The sequence below is a fragment of the Cardiocondyla obscurior genome, linkage group LG09 (assembly GCF_019399895.1).
Source record: "Cardiocondyla obscurior isolate alpha-2009 linkage group LG09, Cobs3.1, whole genome shotgun sequence".
In the NCBI taxonomy this organism is placed as follows: Eukaryota; Metazoa; Arthropoda; class Insecta; order Hymenoptera; family Formicidae; genus Cardiocondyla; species Cardiocondyla obscurior.
The window spans coordinates 4931513-4950099 of NC_091872.1; the positions used below are offsets into that span (position 1 = coordinate 4931513).

Below are 18587 nucleotides of genomic sequence, written 5' to 3' on the forward strand. Positions count from 1 at the left end.
CGTCTTTCCTTGTGAGGGTCACTCTTTTTCTCCTTCTCTTATTCACACACATACTCTCTCTCTCTTTCTTTCTCTAGTTTCGATCTCTCTCTTTCCACCACTGTTTCGTCTTCTTTCCCCGTCACAGCGTGGATCGAACAGCCGTATTCCTGTTTGCCGGATCCGTGCTGCAAAATTGCAACCACCGGCCGAATGAAGTTTCGCTTGCTCGACGAAGGCGAGGCGGCAAACGCGGCGAGCGAGGCGGGAAAGCGGGTCGAGGGAAAATTGGAAACGCGAGCCGAGCGGAACGGGAATCGAACCGTTTTCAGAAGCCCGGTCGTCTCGAGGTTTACCGTCACGAGAGCGTACGTAATATTTCCTCTGCGGCGTGGGCGCATCTTCCGCGAACGCCGCCTCCAACGTCCCAAAACACCGGATGCGCGCCGCCGCCGTCGGGATTATCCCCGCGGATATCGGTTAAAACACGACGCTGAAGATGACCAAAACGGCACTGCCGCGAATTGAAGTCCCGAGAAATAACTTGCGAAAGTTCCGGCTCTGCGGAGAAAACGCTCAAAATTGAGACAGAGAGAAGAAGAGAATGAAGGAAATAGAAAAAGCATAGCGAACATTTATAGCACCATCTGTTATAATTAATCAATGCGATAAAAATAATTGACGGCCTGAATTAAATTAATTTAGAGCGGCAATAATTTTTTTTTTTTTTAATGACTACTTTACTTTTTTAAAGATAGTCACTAAATAATAAATACTTTCTTATAATTTATGGTTAGTACCAAGCTAGTCATTAGTTAAAAAATATATTCAATCTGCGCGATCCAACTTCTAGCTGCAAAATCAGATTAGCTACATAGATAAATTTCCACTCGAGATATGTCGACTTGTAGCTTTTTACATTTATGCTGTAACATGCGTACACATTTATACTCCCAAATGTGCCGTATTTGCAAATTAAGGGGTTCATTATTTGTTAATCTTCGCGTCGAACACCACTATATGAATCTTTAATCGTTCCGATTCACGGCACTTGAAAGGGGCTGGGTGGTGTAGCGTCGCACCCTTGTCGCCGGGACGCGTAAAAAATTAATGAGTTTCCTTCCGAGGTCAAGCACAACGCCAGCGGGCGGCACCTCGTCGCATTAACGGAAATAGAGAAAAAGTATATATTTCGCGCGGAACGATTTACTTATAAAAGCGTAGTTAAAACGTACGTCGCACTCGGCTACGTTCAAAATAATGCTACATTTTACGTAAAAAAAAATTAATATTTTAAACTAATTAAAAACGATTGCATATTCAGTATTTTTATACGCGAAGAAGAATTTTCCGAGAAATATGGAAGTATCGCCAAAGTATCGGCTTTTAGTCTCGCTCTTCTTTCTTCCCGCGATTGATCGCGAATATTATAAACCGAGTCTTGACTGTGTCGCGTGCACGAACACCGGGGTGTCAGGATGATTTTTGAGTCCCAGTTACACGTATACGCGAGAATTTCCCGATCGCAGTTGCCGGCGACTATCGTATCGACCACCTGCAGTTGCGTACGGGGAACTGAGAACGCGCGCTTTCCGCCGTACTAAAACAAATATTTGTCCGACAGTGATGCGATATATTTTCCGTCGCAAACAGCGACGGTACGATAGTAATTCCTGCCGAAAGCGTCGCGCTCCGCTCCGTGTAAGAAGAAAAATAAATGTGTCGGCAAACAGTAGACCGGTTAACAAAAGAGATGCAGTGCCGACGCGGAAGATCGCGTGCACGTTGACGTGCGATCGCGGCGAGCGGTTGAGCTCATTTGTTAAATTCAATTCGGGCGGAGGTATAATTGCGCGAGTTTGTAATTTGCGATGGGCACGTGCATTTTACATAGAACCAAGACAAGTTACAAGGGAACGGTGGTAATTAGCGTCGTGTATGATCAATGTGCGCATGAAATATTTACAGACGTGCGGAGGTAAAAAAGCTTGCAACAATATTAATTTTTAAATATGTATCACGAGAGTTTTTATAAACAGCGGCGCGGCACTTTTGCCCTCATGCTCTCAGCAAAATTTACACGTCCGCCATGCACTCTTTGCCATCGGTGGGGGAGGAATATCTCCGGGGAAAGCGAGTGAACGCGGAAAGCCAATCGAAGGGGATGAAAAGCAGAAGCAGCGATTCGACGCCGGCTCGGCGCGCTCGCTCAGTCAAGGGGGGTGGTCGACGATGATTTTGATCGCCAAGCTCGACGTTAACCGAATCTGTGGCGCGCGGTAAATGGAATTAACGATTCGCTCGTCTACCCAACCGCGAAACGGCCCGGGCACGACGTGTCCTGTCTCTCTTAATCTCTCTTTCGCACCTCGCACCTGATGCCGATGCATCCGCCGTTGCCGATGGCTGTTGCTCCAAAAACAGCTCGCGCTTTACCCGAAAACGTTCCACGTATTATTCTCATCTCGATCAAGAAAAATATATGTATATCGACAATAAAACATTAATCGCGTGAAGCGGCGTCAATAACAATATAATTTATTACGAGACTCTTATATAATCAATGAAATTGTACAAGTCGAAATAGTCGCATAATTTCATCGGTCGTAAATTGCATAATAGTATATTATATGAACAATTAATCATATCATTAATCAAATTATTCGCTCCGTTCGGTTAATGTTTAATATTGTAAAATTAGTTATCTATATTAAATTTGAGTATTTTGCGTGTAAAAAGTCTACGTAATACAATTTTATAAAACTAATCGATAAATTCTGACGTTTCCCTAAAAAAAAAAAAAAAGAAAAATTAAATGTTAAATTAATTGCTACAAAAAATATAAAGCTTCTTTATACGATTTTTCGGGTTTCAATTTAAAAAATATAGAGAGCATTTTTATTTTAATTTAAAAGCTGTGAATATAAAATAAAAACAATAAAATTCTGTAATTTACTGAATCATATAATATGATAATTATATATATTACATTAATGTATTAAATTATGTAATAGCTTTATAATCGCGTCGTATCTTGGTCATATTTAGATCAGAATCCTATTATGCGCTACAATTGCTATGTACACAAATATTTATCAAAAGCTCGGATTGATAAAACAATGCTACTATTTTTTGCCGCGTTGTTTGGCGGTGTTATTATTTCTTCCAATTTTTTTTTCTTTTTTTTTTGATAGTGAGAAGCTGTAAAAAAACATCGTGCGTGTTTATATAGCGCCGATTAATGTAACGGCGATATTGAAAAAAATAGCGGCTCGACGTACATCGATGCCGAAAATGCAAATGTCATTTTACCGCGATGATTGAAACAAAACTGTGAAACACTAGTGGCGAAAATCGCAGTCAATTTACGTTAATTATTCGCCGCGTATTGATTTACACCGTTTGTCTATAGTTCCAATCAGCGATATTCTATTTGCGCGCGATACGTTTTGGGGAGGATCCGAAACGTTGCAGCATCAATAAAAAATCTCATCAATCACGTATAATCTTTTCCAATTGCGCGCGGGGGCTGTAAAATTTTCCGCGTGACGGCTTAGCTCGCGATTGCATCGAGGCCGCTTTGCGCACGCGGCAAGTTTTAGTGAGTAAAAGGCGTCAGAACGGAAGAAGCACTTTGTGCCCCGCGCGCTCCCTGTGTCTGTTCGCGTGTACGCTCTCGCACGTTGCATTCGTGCTGCCTCAGGGGGATGGGGCACGGTCGTAATACGGCGATACGGTAACAAGAGGCTCGACCGGTGAGCCAGCGCCCGAGCGAGCGATGAATTCAGTTTACGATGCCTATTTTCCGGGCCTGGATACGCCGGCTATCCGGATACTTTATTATTGTCGCTACTTCGAGGTTGCAGAGTGGCGTATGCGAGCGGGCGTCGAAGAGATTTCCGCGATAGAGATGGAAAGAAGGATAGCCGGGACGGGGCTTGCGTGTTGCTCGGCTGAGAAATGGGACGGGATCCTGTCGAGCCCGGGATATCTCCTCGTCGCGGCCCCACGACGGGCATCGCGATCGAGAAACGGCCCGTGAAACGATCGAGATCGAACGATGCGCCGCGTCGTGAAATTACCTTGACGCGAGATCTCACGGCGATTCCGCAGTACACGATTTACTTCACCTTAAACGTTCAAATGTACTTAAAAGATTTCCTCGAGAAATTAATACAATTTCATAGCGCAAAAATCGTAAAGCATTTTTAATCAACGTTTTATATTACTTTCAAAACATTTTCGTATTTATCGCGACGATATTATTATTGGTGGTTTACATCATTTTATCTCACGTTAACCGGACGCTGTATTTCATAAAAGTAGACTGTTCCGGAATTAAGTGTATACTTTCTTCTTTTACTTTCGCGTCGCCGCATCCGCTGATGGGTGTTCGTTCCTACGAAGGGATCCTACGAGTTAAGCAAGGTTGCTTTTAACTTTCTTCCATAGCCGGCTGCGTCGTTCGCCCAGTAGTAAAAGGAAAACGTCGGGGCTCGTTAAAAAAAATAAAAATACGTTTTTTTTTTCCTTTTCCGCGTGCGCACTCAGGTGCACGTACGCACGCAAAGATGCAGCCAGTCTCCGGTGCGCGCGTGTTACGACCATTAATAAATCACGTTTAAGCGTTTGTCGCGCGTTAACGTTAAGTCCTCGATTCGACGAGCGCCAGAACGCGCGCATCGTTCGTTTATTACTTATTCGTGCTAATGGCAAATTGCGAATCGGCGTAAACCTGCCGCGAAGAGCCGCATTACATTTATCTCGGAATGTTTATAACAACCCCTCCGAAATTTCTCGCGGAAGCGGTTAAAGCGGAGGAAACCGATCCTCTAAGTGCTTCTTTTTCTTTTTTTTTTTTTTAATTTTTTTATTTTTGTTAATACAGCGAACTAGAATTTCACGCTAATTTATGCTCGTCCGTTTGTTATTTTATACGCATGTTATTTCCAACTCCTTTCCCGGGAATTGTACGCCGATGAGAAAGTGCGCGGCGTTAAATCACAAGATTCATCACATCTGCATGACGCGCAGTGACATGCTTTCTATTATGGTTGTATCCCCGGAGGCTGTATAGATATAATTCAGGATTCCTCTCCCTCTTATTTTTCGCGAAGACACCGCGCCGGTATTCCGCGTAGATTCAGGCATCTCGGAATCTTCGTGATGAAGACGAGGGAAAGCGGGGACCATGTTACTGATATCACTTTAATAATAATTCAACGTTTCTCGACGGCGGAACGAATACGAGGGATGTTACGCTAAAATTAGATTTATTGCGATTGCATTATCGAAACATTTCGTATTGAACGCGATTGTTTTCGAGGTACGAAGTCGCGGTAATTTCCCGGTAAATAGCGCGGAATCTATGCGAGACGTTTCGCTCGCGTGAAACGATCGAGCGCAATATCCACCGGTGTTTCACTATAATGAGCGCGCATAAAACTATAAAATAGATTAACGCGCATTTATAAAGTGAATACATAAAGGACAATGTGTTCACGTTCTTGCTGCGCGCAAGAGAACTTGTAGTAATAATTTGACGAGACCGGTACAAGGGGAAGAATGAGAAAGGCTGGGAAAGAAAGAGAAAGACAAAAGGAAAGTGGGGGAAGGAAAAGGGAGAGACAGAGAAGGTTATTAAGGAGATTATGGACGGGTAGTTGCGCGAACTTCAAAGGACCAATTCCCATTTTCAATTTGCTTCGGGGTAAAGAGGGATCGAGGACAGGGGGGTCAAAGCCGAGCCGTTCCTACCGGCGGTTACATCCTCGTCGTCCGAGCATCAGTTCCGCGTATTCCCGGCTGCCGAAGAATCCCATTTCGAGAGTTTTCCCTCGGAGATACGTACCCCGGAACTCTCCGGCGTCGGGTCGCGACAGTAAAGAAGCCTCGAGGAGAAGCCCATACCCAAGAAAAGGCGGTAAGACGAGACGACACGCGTGTCTCGTTCTTATAAATACGTAAATGAAATGTTCCCACCTCCCTTGCGTCTAACCGCGCGCGCTCCTCCACCTGTCCGCGTTTCAACACGCGCGAGATAGGAAATGTCGCCATTGTCGACGATCCGGGCGGCAGAATTCCGCGCGAGGCGAACCACCATACCGACCCACTATTTCCAAATTAGATCTATACCGAGGTACATAATCGTTCGCAGCGCTCGAGCCGGAATTGGTGTGTAAAGCCCGAAAGACGGTGGCGCAGACTTTGAGCTTCGCGATAGGATTCAGCGAGAACTTTTCGCTTAAAAAGTGGCGCTTCGCGTTTTCAATTACTCTCCATCACCAGCCGCGAATTATTCCGTAAATATAATCTGTGGGAATCCTCCGAACGACTTCGAACTTCGAAAATAGGTTTCCACCGGCTTCGCCGTCATGAATTTCGAAAATGCGCGACGACTCCGCCAGAGACGCGGGAAATCCCAAGGGCGTGTAACTGTCGGAGATATTCGGAGCGAATCTTGAGCTCAGTACCTTCGTGCCGGGATTGGGAACTCCGCAGCAATGTCGGGTGAAATTTTAAAAAAGGGTTTGCTAAAGTTTTCCTTTACGACTTTCCCTTATATTGATTTACGTAGAGATAACGTAACTAAATATGCTGTCATAACCGCGAAGCGCTTTTTCTTCGTTTATCTCTAACTCAAAAAAAAAAAAAAAAAAAAGGATAGTTTAACGCGGTGTGAATTAAATAGCTCTGAGCACTTCGCTCTGAAAGCTTCAACAATCCGCTCGACGTTCGGTCGCCGCGGAATGCCGATTTCATTCGCGGCTCGTAGACCAGGCTCGACCTGGCAATCATCAATCTCTCGGCCGAGTGGCACTAATTCAGCGCCCTTGTCCCGCGGTCTCCTCGTCAACCCTCGAACCTCGTACACTCCCGCCACTTAGGCGACGTTGTACGGAGGACAGGAAGGTATTTCGTTCGTGCCGGCAGTCGAATAAATAGCCGTTCATACATCAACGCCCGCCGTGATCGCGGGACTTCCAAGGCACGGTCGCCTTAACATTGTCTACATTCGACGGCTGAGAGACGCATTCGGTGCTAACGCCAAGACAGCCAGTCAGTCGGAGAAGGTACTCGACGAGCCACGATATCCCGCGAGGCTGTCGGAAGAGAGGGCCGGAAATCGTTAGTTTGGAATCGTTTTCAGGAGGGAATTATTCTTGCGTGTCTTCGCCGGATACGAATTTAATTTCGCGTTTTGAGGTAAAAGATTCTGTCAGCTTATCGAAATTAAAAAGATAAAACACCGCCGAGAAAGCTTATCAATTTCGATTGTCAATTAATTATTATTCTATTCATTTCTCAATTAGTTTCTCTTCAGTTATTAAAGTGAATGAAAATCCGATTAATAAAGTTTTTTGAAATACGATTGATATATTTAAAGATGCTTGAAGGGGACGAAAGAATCCGGAGAAAGTCGTGAAGTAAACGAAGACCATTTTACGAATTTCGAAATACGGCATGACGAGAGCAGCCGTGTTATTATTCTTATATCACCCCGTCGGGGACAGTACTATATATGTCAACGAGACCGCGAGGGTCGGCCCGATAATTTCAACGGCGCGGGCACACGAAGTAGTGGAAGAAGCACCAAGAAGAAGTCCCATTCATCCGGCGCTCGTGCCGGAAACTGACAAAACAGTTGATACGCCATGATATAGCAGGCCACGGGAATACGAATGGACGTGGGTGAATATAGGAGGCGTGAATAGCGTCGAAGGGGAGTTTGAGGAAAAAGTCTGTTGGGCAAAAGGGGAAGAACGGGAATAGAGAAATGGAAAGAGACCGTTATGAGCTACGAACAAAGAGAAAGAGGGAGAAAAACGACGCAAGGAACGGCGAGCGAATGTGTGACGGAGGTGCGACGAGGGTGGAAAAAATATATTCGCGAACGCGAGGGACGATCCCACAGCGGCGCGCGAGGAGACGAGGAGGTAAAGAAGATCGTGGGAGGTGGAGAAAACACGCGCACTAAAATGTCATCGAGCAATCCTGATTTACGGCCGCAGGGAAATCGGCAGTGGGCAAACTTCGGGCCGAGTCCGTGCAGCCGGAAGCCGCAGAATTTTTCGTTCGAACTTTCATCGGCGCATCTCGCGGATGGCATGCGATAAAAGAAAAAAAAAAAAAAAAAGATGTATCCGGTTCTCGGCCGCCGCGTCGTCTCCTTCAACTCGAAGAATAAAACAGGGCGGAGGGCGGGGGAGGGTGCGAGAAAATGAGAAAAAGTTAGGAGGGAGGAAATTATTTTTCGAGAAGTGGAAATTATTTTCGATCGGTAGGGAAATTAAATGAGATGCCGAGATCGGGCGAAAGCGCACGCTGGCGTGTTATTAATTCTTCCTTTAAATCGCGGCGCGAGTTCCGCGTGATGACGGGCGTAAATCTGCGCCATGTAGAACGTGGGAAACTGCGTTAGTACGTCGTTGAACGATGCTTAACGGTCGATCTAATAGCGGCGTCATAACGCAAGACTAATTCTCTGGATTATGGGCGAGAGATCGGGAAACGTTTATTACGACATTTATGTTAACAAGAAGAATAACGTAACTTGCGCAACAGAAATATTGCATTGTAAACATTTAACCCGCACGTTTAAACATGAAATTATTGGCAAGCTTAAGAATTCTACCTCTTACCAGAGATTGATTACGTTATCAGTCGAAATCGTTACAATAATTGAACAATGGCAGTATTATTCGATTATTAAGGTAATTATTTCAATAACTGCTTTGTCTGCTTTTCGATAGGCGACAAACGAGATTGCACGACGAATATAATTTCACAGCGAACAAGAGGTGTCGTCTTTCAAAGTATAGGCGCCGAGTTCCGGTGCGCGGAACTCCGGTATAAATTGCGCGCACAATTTAGCCGGTTAAACTACTAATTAGCAAAGGAAGCTGGCATCTCACTTCGTGATACGCCTCACCGCCGGTGCCAACAGCGGTGGAAACAATATTTGTCTTTGATTACCTTGGTACTGTTTACATAACGGAGTAAATAATACCCAATTGCCACCATCGAAGCGCTCCATATCGATTACAGTTCTCTCTCCCCCGCAATCGCGCGCGAAAAGGCACCGCGCTCTTCGCCGAGCGGCATTTCAACGCTAATTGCCGAATTACCACTCGAATTAAGCCCCATTACGTATGATTGGCCCATTTATCGACCCGCCGCGAAGAACCGACGGCGCGACAACGCGCGGTGGGCTCATTACGTTTTCCGACTTAATACGCGAAATGGGAAAGGCGCTTCTTAATTCGCTCTCGCCTGAATTATTGATCCAAATCCGAACGGGTAATCCGTTCGTTCCTCGTTAATCCGCGTTTAATTCGATAACCGAGTATTAATGGACGGGCGAGCCATAATTTAACATAATTTGAAATATGAAAAGCAAATTGACTCGAGTAAATAGCCGTGTGTAGTTGTACGAGAAAATTCTTGTATTCCACTTCATACATAATGAAGCACGAATCCCGAAAGTGGGATTCGAGTTTCTAAAAACTCCTCGGAAAATTCTTAAATTAAATCTCGCATGCAAAAAAAGTATCCGAATAAAAGCCCCGAGGAGCTTTCTTACTTAATAAATACGGACACAGGCGGATTTCAAAGGGTTGGAATCGGCCGTCGATTTATGACCCAGGGCTACTTACTGCGTTTTACGTCGCGACAGAAACACGGGGGGGGGAGGAGGAACCGAGGGGGGTGGACAGGGGGCGCGAATGAAAGGCGCAATCGCCACCGGTGGTCGATAATTTCGACGGTGAAATTCTCGAAGGCCGGCCCGTAACGACTTTCATCCGGCGCGGCTGAATAACTATGCAAATGCTCCAACTCCTTCTGGGGTTAAACAGGGAGGGTTTGCCGGCGATGTGGCGCCCTATAACCGCGCGCGATCTCGGAGCTAAAACGCCGGGAAGACGGGGGTGGAAAGGGGAGAGAATGGGGGAGGCTCCATAAAGCCAGGGGCACTGCCAAGATTGACCTCTGATGACGTACATCGTGAAACGTGTAACGAGATCCTTGCCGGCGTCGCAGCTTCACATTTTCCGCGGGTATCAAATTGCCATCTAGAACCGAGCGTTCGGGATTCGTCCGACAGAACTTTTCCGCCTCTCTGGAGAGCTCGCAGCCGCCTTCAAAGCGCCATTTACCTCGAACCGCGCGGTCCTCTTATCCTCGGTTAACACTTGCAAAACGAACGTTCAGACAGATTCGCGCTTCTACAGTGACCTCTGCGATTTCATTTTCGTTTTTGTATGTCGCGCGTCAATTCCAATATTTCTATCTAGTCAATCGACCGACTGTTCGTTTACATTTGAAGTACAGCGAACAAAGGATGAAGGCTCGCGCTTCGGTCGGGTGCCAAATTACTGCCGGCTAATTAGCATCGGCGAAACTGGAACGTAACGGATAATAAAACCAAGATTGGACTCGCCAGGCATGACGAGAGTGATCGACCAGACCCGGTAGATACGTCTACACTGTAGTGGGTATATAAAATGTTCAGGAGTCGCGGAACCAATAGCAGCTCGCGACTCGTAATTAATCACAGTGTCGTAACGAGGCTGCCGTATCGAAAATCGTTTCGAGTCGCGCAAGTCGCGTCACGAAATATTTAAACCTCAATGCTGAGCAACCACGAAAATAGTTATAACATTATTTTCGTCGCACGGCTCAGCTGGTGTCAACGAATGTCGCGTTTAGGTAGATATCGCGCGAGGAGAGAGAACTCGGGTGGAGAACTTCGCGAATTATCCGATGAATGTTTTGTTTCAATATTATCCGTCGGACTTTCTCGTATGCATCGTCACGCACACGCATGTGCATTCTCTACTCTGTGTAGCCGTATATGCGCTACCACCGTACGGAGTCGAGGCAAAATGGGTAGTCTCTCAAGCCCGTATCCATCGCCGTTAAATTAATAACCGCTATCCGAACTCCTCCGAAATATCACGCCCGCCGAGGGTCCCGTTCATCTGCGCCCGCCGGTCCCTTCTCTCCCGCCGTGCTCCACTCCGATCCGCCGTGTATCCCGCCAAATACGTGACGAGTGAAGTCCCGAATTTCGAATGCGCGGTGCATCGCGCGACGAGAGAAAGAGAGCGGCACCGGGAACAAAGAGCGGAAGAGTCGCGTGTCTCCCACCGAGGAGAGAATCACAATACCAAAGCGTGCCCGTATCGTCGTCAGACCGACGCGAGCGATAACAGTCAATGCGCTAAATGCATTGGAATCAAATCTGTTCGATTCATTTTCGCGCCGACCCGGCTCGGCACGACTCGTTCCCGCGTGTTAGCCACCGTTTTTCCCGGGTCAAAAATCCATTTTCCCCCAAGAATTGCGATAGAACGATGAAATATAGCCGGCTGACACCGGCTATTTCAGCCGTGACACAGATTCTATTTTCATTACAAATTTTATAATATTTCTGCATAATTAACGAAATTAATTTCAAGTAGGTATCAAGCTTATTATTCGTGAAATGAATTTAGAATATAAATCCGCGCATTAGTTTCTCGCAGTAAAAACTTTTAAAGATCTCGCGAGTTTTTATCATCTTATTTTATTTATATCGGCATAAAAATTCGAGTCAAATTTATACTCGACCGACGAGTTGATTATCGGCAGCTCGATTTCGTATTATTTATCTCGCAGCTTTGTCAACCTCCGTGCATTAATTATTCCGAGAATCATCACCTGTCGCCGCGCGAACGTCTGTCGCGGCGATATTTCCGCGCGTCAGTATGACGTGAAGCTTATGTCGGTCCCAGAGCGTGGCGTCGATAGGGCCAGGCCATTTTAATTTCGATTGCGTCGCATCGACCTGCACGCGCCGCGGCATAATTCCGCGCGTCGTAAAAGTCCGAACGGCTCGCGCGAATCAATTCCCCGTTATTCACGACGAAGTAATTTCGCACCCTGACTAACTCGCGGAGTGCGAACTTCCACTATAATTAAATCTCCGCGTGTCCTCTGATTGCTTCATTAGCACATTACTTGTTATTCGTTGCGCCAACGATTGCACCTCGCAAAACGGGCGAACGGTAACCGGCCTGGGAGAATATCACCGGCAAAAAAAAAGAAAGAAAAAAAATGTAACAAACCTCGTCATGGACATCGACATCGACACGACATCGGAGCGTTGAAGAGCATAAAATTGAATAGCGCGATTAAAAATCTAAAATTTCGTCGTTCCATTTGCGTGAAAATCGAAACGTTTAACGTGCAGAATGTAAAATAAAAAGTATGTTATTCCAAACATTACTAGAGAAGTATTGCTGACGGAGTGAATATTGTAGCTTCGAATAATAACTAAAATTATTAATAGCAACTAAATGTGTACAGGAAACATATCTCCGTGTAAAAAATATGCGTGTTGAGGCAAAGTGGTCGATAATAATGTGGGGGTCTCTCAAAAAATGAATGAAGACATCGGTCGCACATTTCTCAGGTGATTTTTCGGATCTTAGACGGCGATTAAAACTCTTGTCGATAAGCTAGCCATTCGAGCATGCTGCGAGGCTTTCGCTGATGAACTACATACCGTGTGCGGCGACCAATGGTGAGGCCAGGTCTTAGTCTCGTGACTGCTGCCGACCGAGGGTTGACTCGCTAAAAAGACGACCCGTCTGTCGGTGCTACCGGTTCCGGTGCCGCTGGTGGTCAAAAGGGCCGCCCTGGCCCTCGAACCACCGATGCTTAACGTCGGTGACGTGTCCATTACGCCCTGAAAGCCAAACGCATTACAAGGGTCGTCGAGCTTCGAAGCGTACATTCGTCGAAATTGAAGCAAACTTCGTAATAGCGCCGGCAAGCTTCTCTTTCCGTGGCAATATATTCCAGGTGATTCCGTACTTAAACCATTTTACAAAGTCCCAACATTTCTATACGGGGACGCGGACAACTTGTTTGTTCTTCGGCAACAACGTTCCCCGTACAGTTGACGAAAGGCTCGAAACTGTGAAACTTATTTGCTCAGTGATTTTGATTAAAATGCAACTTGCGCAACAAGAACTTGCGCGAGGAGAGGGGGAGGGGGAGGGGAGGGAAAATTTTTTTGCCCATTTTACCGAGCGAATTTCGACTACTCGCTCGAGATAGCGACTTTCAGCAAAAATTCAATGAGGGTAATGAAGCCCGTCAGCTGAAGGATGAATGCGGCCGCGAAGGACGCTGAAAACGTGGCTTTCGTGTCGAATGTACTGCTCAAGGAAGATTCTTATTAATCCAAGCTTTTCCACACTGCGCCTCGGTATTCATCGGCAGCAGGCGACGATATATATTTTAATATCGCCGTGACTTTAATACCATCTGATTCGCGTAATCAATAACGCGCAAAACCGCGTCTGTTTCGCGTCTGATTAAAATAAACGGACAAAAGTTAATGAATAAAGGGAACGTCGAAGAGCAGGAGTGAAAATTGCATCTCATTACTTAATTTTATCGTACGTGAGTCCACGTTCCACGTTAACGTTTTCCCAGCAACGTTCCCACCGTGCCCGCTGGTTTCTTAAAAATTTCATTATCCTCTCTCGGAAAAACCGCCGGCGCTCTCTTTTTCTCCTCTATCTCTCTTTTTTAGCCACGCTTGCGCAACGTGGCCGCGATTCATAAGGAGAGATCGACCGACGGCGTGCAACACGACGATCTGGCGGCGTCACTGCCATCGCGAATGCAATCCGATGAGCGTAATCGAGCTCGTTAGACCGCCGGGATGAAAACTCTCGAACGAGCCGCACGTACGTCAGTAAAGTTCACGGAGAGGAAAGGTGGAGGGACGGGGAGATGGAGCGCCGAGTGCCGGAACGAAGAAGAAACGCGAGGAACCGAGAGTGCTGGCGTTTTTCAACGGGATTTACGGATCGTCGGAGAACATTAAGAGGAATGATGCGCGACCGCATCCCGCACGAACACGCGGCACGGACGAAAGAATGGCGGGAGCCGAACGGCGATCGAATCCCAGATATATTTCGCCGAGGTGGATTTTTAGAAAACGTATATACGCCGCGTGGGATTATCACGTTTTTATCGTCGCGAACAAACACCGAGATCATCTTCCGATACGTCCCGCATGGAAATTGGAGCTCGCAAAAATAAAATAGGACGAAAAGAATAATCGTAATATTGAAATAATCTGACACTTCGATATCCATCGACATATAAAACGTATTATAATCGTTAAGAATTTTGCGAGTTATCGGTGTCGCGAATTTTTATTTTATCCGCGAGATTTGACGAATTAAAAATTAAACGGTGATTAATTTAATAATTAACACGAATGTATTTCATCAGGCATTTACCGATACATTTCAACGTCATATTTACTCTGGGGTCGACGTTATTTTATCGATTTCGCGCTGTGAAATAAACGAGAGGAGAAAAGAGGAAAGAACGGAAGCGAGCGCGATCGAGTACGGGGACGAAGGTAGATGATAATCGTGGAATTGACCTCACCTTCAAATTGAATCTCTTCGACGATCGTTACCGTCGTCGAAAGCGACGACGATCGGCGCCCGAGCGTGCTAACGATCAATCCACGGGATCGTTCGGCCGAGAGGTACCAGGGACGAGTTCTGTCGGGGTCGCGATCAACCCGCCCTCGTCGTATTCAGATTTCAGCCTCTCTCACGTTAGCCCCACCGTCCGCGTCTCGGAGCACCTCGGGCCTCCGCCACCTCAGCCAGGTAATCCCCGTGGTCGCGTGCACCTAATCATTATAAACGGAGGGTGCGGGTAGCGCTGCTAGGTGTCCCTTAAATCGTTCCAGCACGACGTCGGCTCCTCCTCCGCGCAATTACGAGTCATTACGAGCAGGATTCCACCGTGGTAGCACACACGTACACGCGACCCGGAGACCGCGCGGCCAGGTCTCGCCAGCCCTTACTCGCCGATGTGCGCGGCGTTATTTACGGCGATCGGGTAAGTCAGCGGAGATGACTCGGATGGTTCCAGGGGTAATGACGTCGATAACGGTAACGGTGGCGGCGGCGATGTCTCGCGAATTGTCGTCGCCTTGGCGCGATACGTTCTCGTAAAACTCGTCTGCCGGCGTGACGTGCTGAAGAGGGTGTTGTCAGTAGGAGCGGAGCGGAATGGAGCGGCGTTTCCGCCTGACAGCCGCGCGAAATTCCGCCACCTTGTGATTTACTATCGCGTGGCTCTATCGCGGCACGAGCTCCTATTTCGCGACGGCATGACTGACAAGCCACCTGTCTACCGGCGGGACCTCGGGTTTTAGTCTGCTCCGAAGATTAATCCTCTCCCGCCTGCCAAACGGTTTCTATTGCACCCGCGTCATTTTGACGCGTGTCGTCGGTCGCGGGATTCCGATACGAGCAATCGTCCAAGCGACCGTTCACAACATTTCTATCTACGTATGCTAATCGCGCTTTCCACGATCAATCTCCTCGACGCTTCTCGCGGCCGTTCGCGATTCGACCTTCTGTTCGAATGCCGTAATACCGCGCTATTCTGCAACAGGACCGATTGCCGAGCTCGATGATCATGACCGGTGATCTCCCGAGCTCGAGGTGTCCGACGTCGCGTGCGATCTGTCACCGATCCTGTCGGCGAGAGCGTGCCGCGAGTCGTGCTCTGGCACAGTTGTCGCCTCGCCAAGCGCCGCGTACGAAATCGCGCACGACACTGAAGCGGCAGGAAGTCTCGCGCTCGAGGCGAGCCTCTCTCGCGGATTCGCGGGCTCACGTGTGAAATTCTTGCGCATGCACCGACGCCTTCCATCCCTCCTCATCCTCTGCTCGCGCCCTCCAGTCGCGTTGCCTCCACTCCGTCTCATTCCGTACTTTAGAGTACGGTATCTCTTTCCCTCTCCCTCCCCTTTATCCCGCCGCTCGTCCTTTCATCCCTGGTATCTCTCTTCGCGCCGTAAGCTAACGCTCTTCCTTTCTTCGTCCCGAGTCGTCAGCGTTCCACCCCGTTCATCCCCGCGTCTCACGTCGCCTCTTCTTCCTACGCTTCTTTCCCTTCTTCCGGATCGCTCTTGAATCATGAAGCGACAAGTGTTTGGCGCCGGGACACGGCGCTTGTGCGGGAGTTAAAGAAGTATTTCATGAAGTAAACGCGGGAGTATCTCAGCTCGCAGCTGTGGAAACGGATAGTGTCCTTAATTGGTCCCTCTCTACCGTTCAGCGGGCGATCGATATCGCGTCGGTAACCCGGGTCAAAAAGAGCAGCGATACTCCTTTAGAAAGTTGATTCTCGTTTCTCGTCATTAATCGTTCGCGATACAACAATCGTGGAATGAGACCAGGTTTCCTTACGTTCTTCTCAAACTTCAATTGCCGGACACTTTTCGCTTTTTCCAATTATCCCGACGTAATAGAGCGCGCGCTCCGCTTTATCCGTTACTCATTTTACGCGGAAAACTTTCCGCGAATGGAAAACGTAACGCAGATTGCAATTGCATAAAACGCAAATGAACAACGCAAAACGTAGATAATGTAAGTGCCAGGGATGCTTCGCGCATAGTTTCATACTCCTCACGCCTACTTTACGAAACACTTATTTCTGCCATAATCTCGTAGGGAAGGGAAAAAGCTACACTCCAGAAAGTGGAAATATGCTAATTCAAGGTAAGCTAACCCAGATCCAGGACGCGAGCCCGGGGCAAGAAAAACGACGGGGTTGTAAACGTTTGACGTGAGGTCGGCCGCGTGACTCGTCGCGAAACAATTCCACGAATTGTAACCAACGAGTATTGCGTTTCCAACCCAGTTAATGATTATTTTAATGCAACTCAGAATCACGTGCGCATTCGTAACTATGAAATACGTGCGCACTCACGTTGAGTTATACACCTAGCTGACGCAATTCTAATTCACTCGTCTCTCGATTGCGAAAAATTTCACGAAAATTGTTTTTTTACTAAGTTCAAGCTCGCTACCTTCTGATCAAATATTTTTTTTGTGATTTTTAATTAATATAAAGAACAATAACAAACTTAAAAAAAAACATTTATATATTTAATATATATTTGCCTGATAAAGCTTAGCAGCTCTGATCGCTTATCACTTCGATGGTTTAACGTTCGCTATTTAAGAATCTTCTTAGGGATCGAAGTAATTTTCTTGGAACTCCGCGAAAGCGCTATCGGAATTAAATCGAAAACGGTCCGGTCCGCTGCTTTGACAAATGAATCGGCACTAATTACCGATACGACTGTCTTGTACATGGGATTATATATTCCGAGATGCATCAGCAAGATTAATAGCGGTGTAATTAAAAAAAAGAGACTTTAACAAATCGATATCAGTGGAAAAGTATGACGATAATCGAATCGCATAGATTCTTTTTTCTTTATTTCACTGACGATTCGTCCGAGATAAACGATTAAAACGTATCGGTACGGCGTTTGGCTCGCATCTTAATTGTATTTTACAACACTCGCTGGTATTACGCCGAATCGTTTATCGCTTATCGAATCATTTTGCTGGATAACTTTTCCTCTTCATTTCCACGATATGATAGTTCTGGTAGTTACGCCCCTCTACCTCAACTTTTCGATTACAGCCTCGTCAATTACGAGTCTGTGAGTTACAGGCGGTATCACGTACGTACGCACACGCGGGTGCGAAACATTCGCCGACCGATTAACTGCAAAACGCAAACAGCGTGCGATTAATCGCAATTCGATGGCGACGTCAAAGCGATGAAACCGATAGATCGCGACGAGACCGTTTCTACCGTTCGCCGCAATCGAGACAATGCAGCGTTACAGCACCGTGGATTGGAATTGCAGAATGTAGAATCGACCGGCTATATACACTTCCTTCTTCCCTTTCTCCCTTTGTCTCCGCAGTTTCGTCTTCCCACCCGCGTTGCGTCTATTTTCCCGCCCACCTTCCCGATTCTCATTGAATCCCGGGGTTCTATCGATTCTTTATCTCTCATAGAGAAAGGGGAACACGGAGAGGAACGAATGAAAAAGAAGCGCGACGATCCCTTAGACAGACTGACTGACTGACTGACTGACTGTTTCCTTTAGGATTTGTGATGTCTACATCTAGCCTGCGAAGAGGATAGAGAAAACGGCAGCGTAATACAACGAGGGTAGATTCAAGGAGACAGATGTACCGCATCGGAAAACGGAAGTATTTTGTGTCGATCGCCGGATGTCTTCGCCATTCGAGGACGAGTCTGTAACATCTTTCGGCGACGATCGCGCGCGTTTCCGCGCCGGAGTTTCATTCGGCATGACTCCCTCTCATAATCGTCTAGTATTAATTTTCTTTTAATAAACAATTTTAAAATAAAAATTTAATGCTATTAAAAATTGCGTTATATTTCTTTGTTATAAAAGCACAAAGAAATTTTACAGACGGAATAATACAAATGTACCTCTTTCACGCAGAAATTGAGGCGAGAATCGCTCGTGCGCGAACACGTCGAGCGTAAGTCGATTAGCAACGAGACGGTCGCTCACCCAAGGGATGCCCGGTGGATTGTGGCATTTTGACGCCTCGTGAAACACGATTTTATTCGCGACCGAACAAATTGAAACATAAGCCGCTCGTAAGAGGGTCCCTATCTATGGTGCGCGCCCTTCCGCCCTCCAATCCCCGCCTTGCCCATTCGTTTTCCCT

General features: G+C 46.8%; 1 protein-coding gene across 1 annotated transcript in view; it reads right to left on the reverse strand.

Moving 5' to 3' along the window:
* The window catches only part of Scgdelta (sarcoglycan delta), a 176974-nt gene extending 161218 nt beyond the window's left edge, over positions 1 to 15756 (reverse strand). The window contains exons 1-2 of the mRNA XM_070661642.1: positions 14440 to 15756; positions 12530 to 12712 (exon numbers count right to left, since the gene is read on the reverse strand). Coding sequence (XP_070517743.1) covers positions 12530 to 12706 — 177 coding nt within the window. The 5' untranslated portion in view covers positions 12707 to 12712; positions 14440 to 15756. The remainder of the gene's footprint in view (positions 1 to 12529; positions 12713 to 14439) is intronic.
* Between the last annotated feature and the right edge of the window lie 2831 nt (positions 15757 to 18587).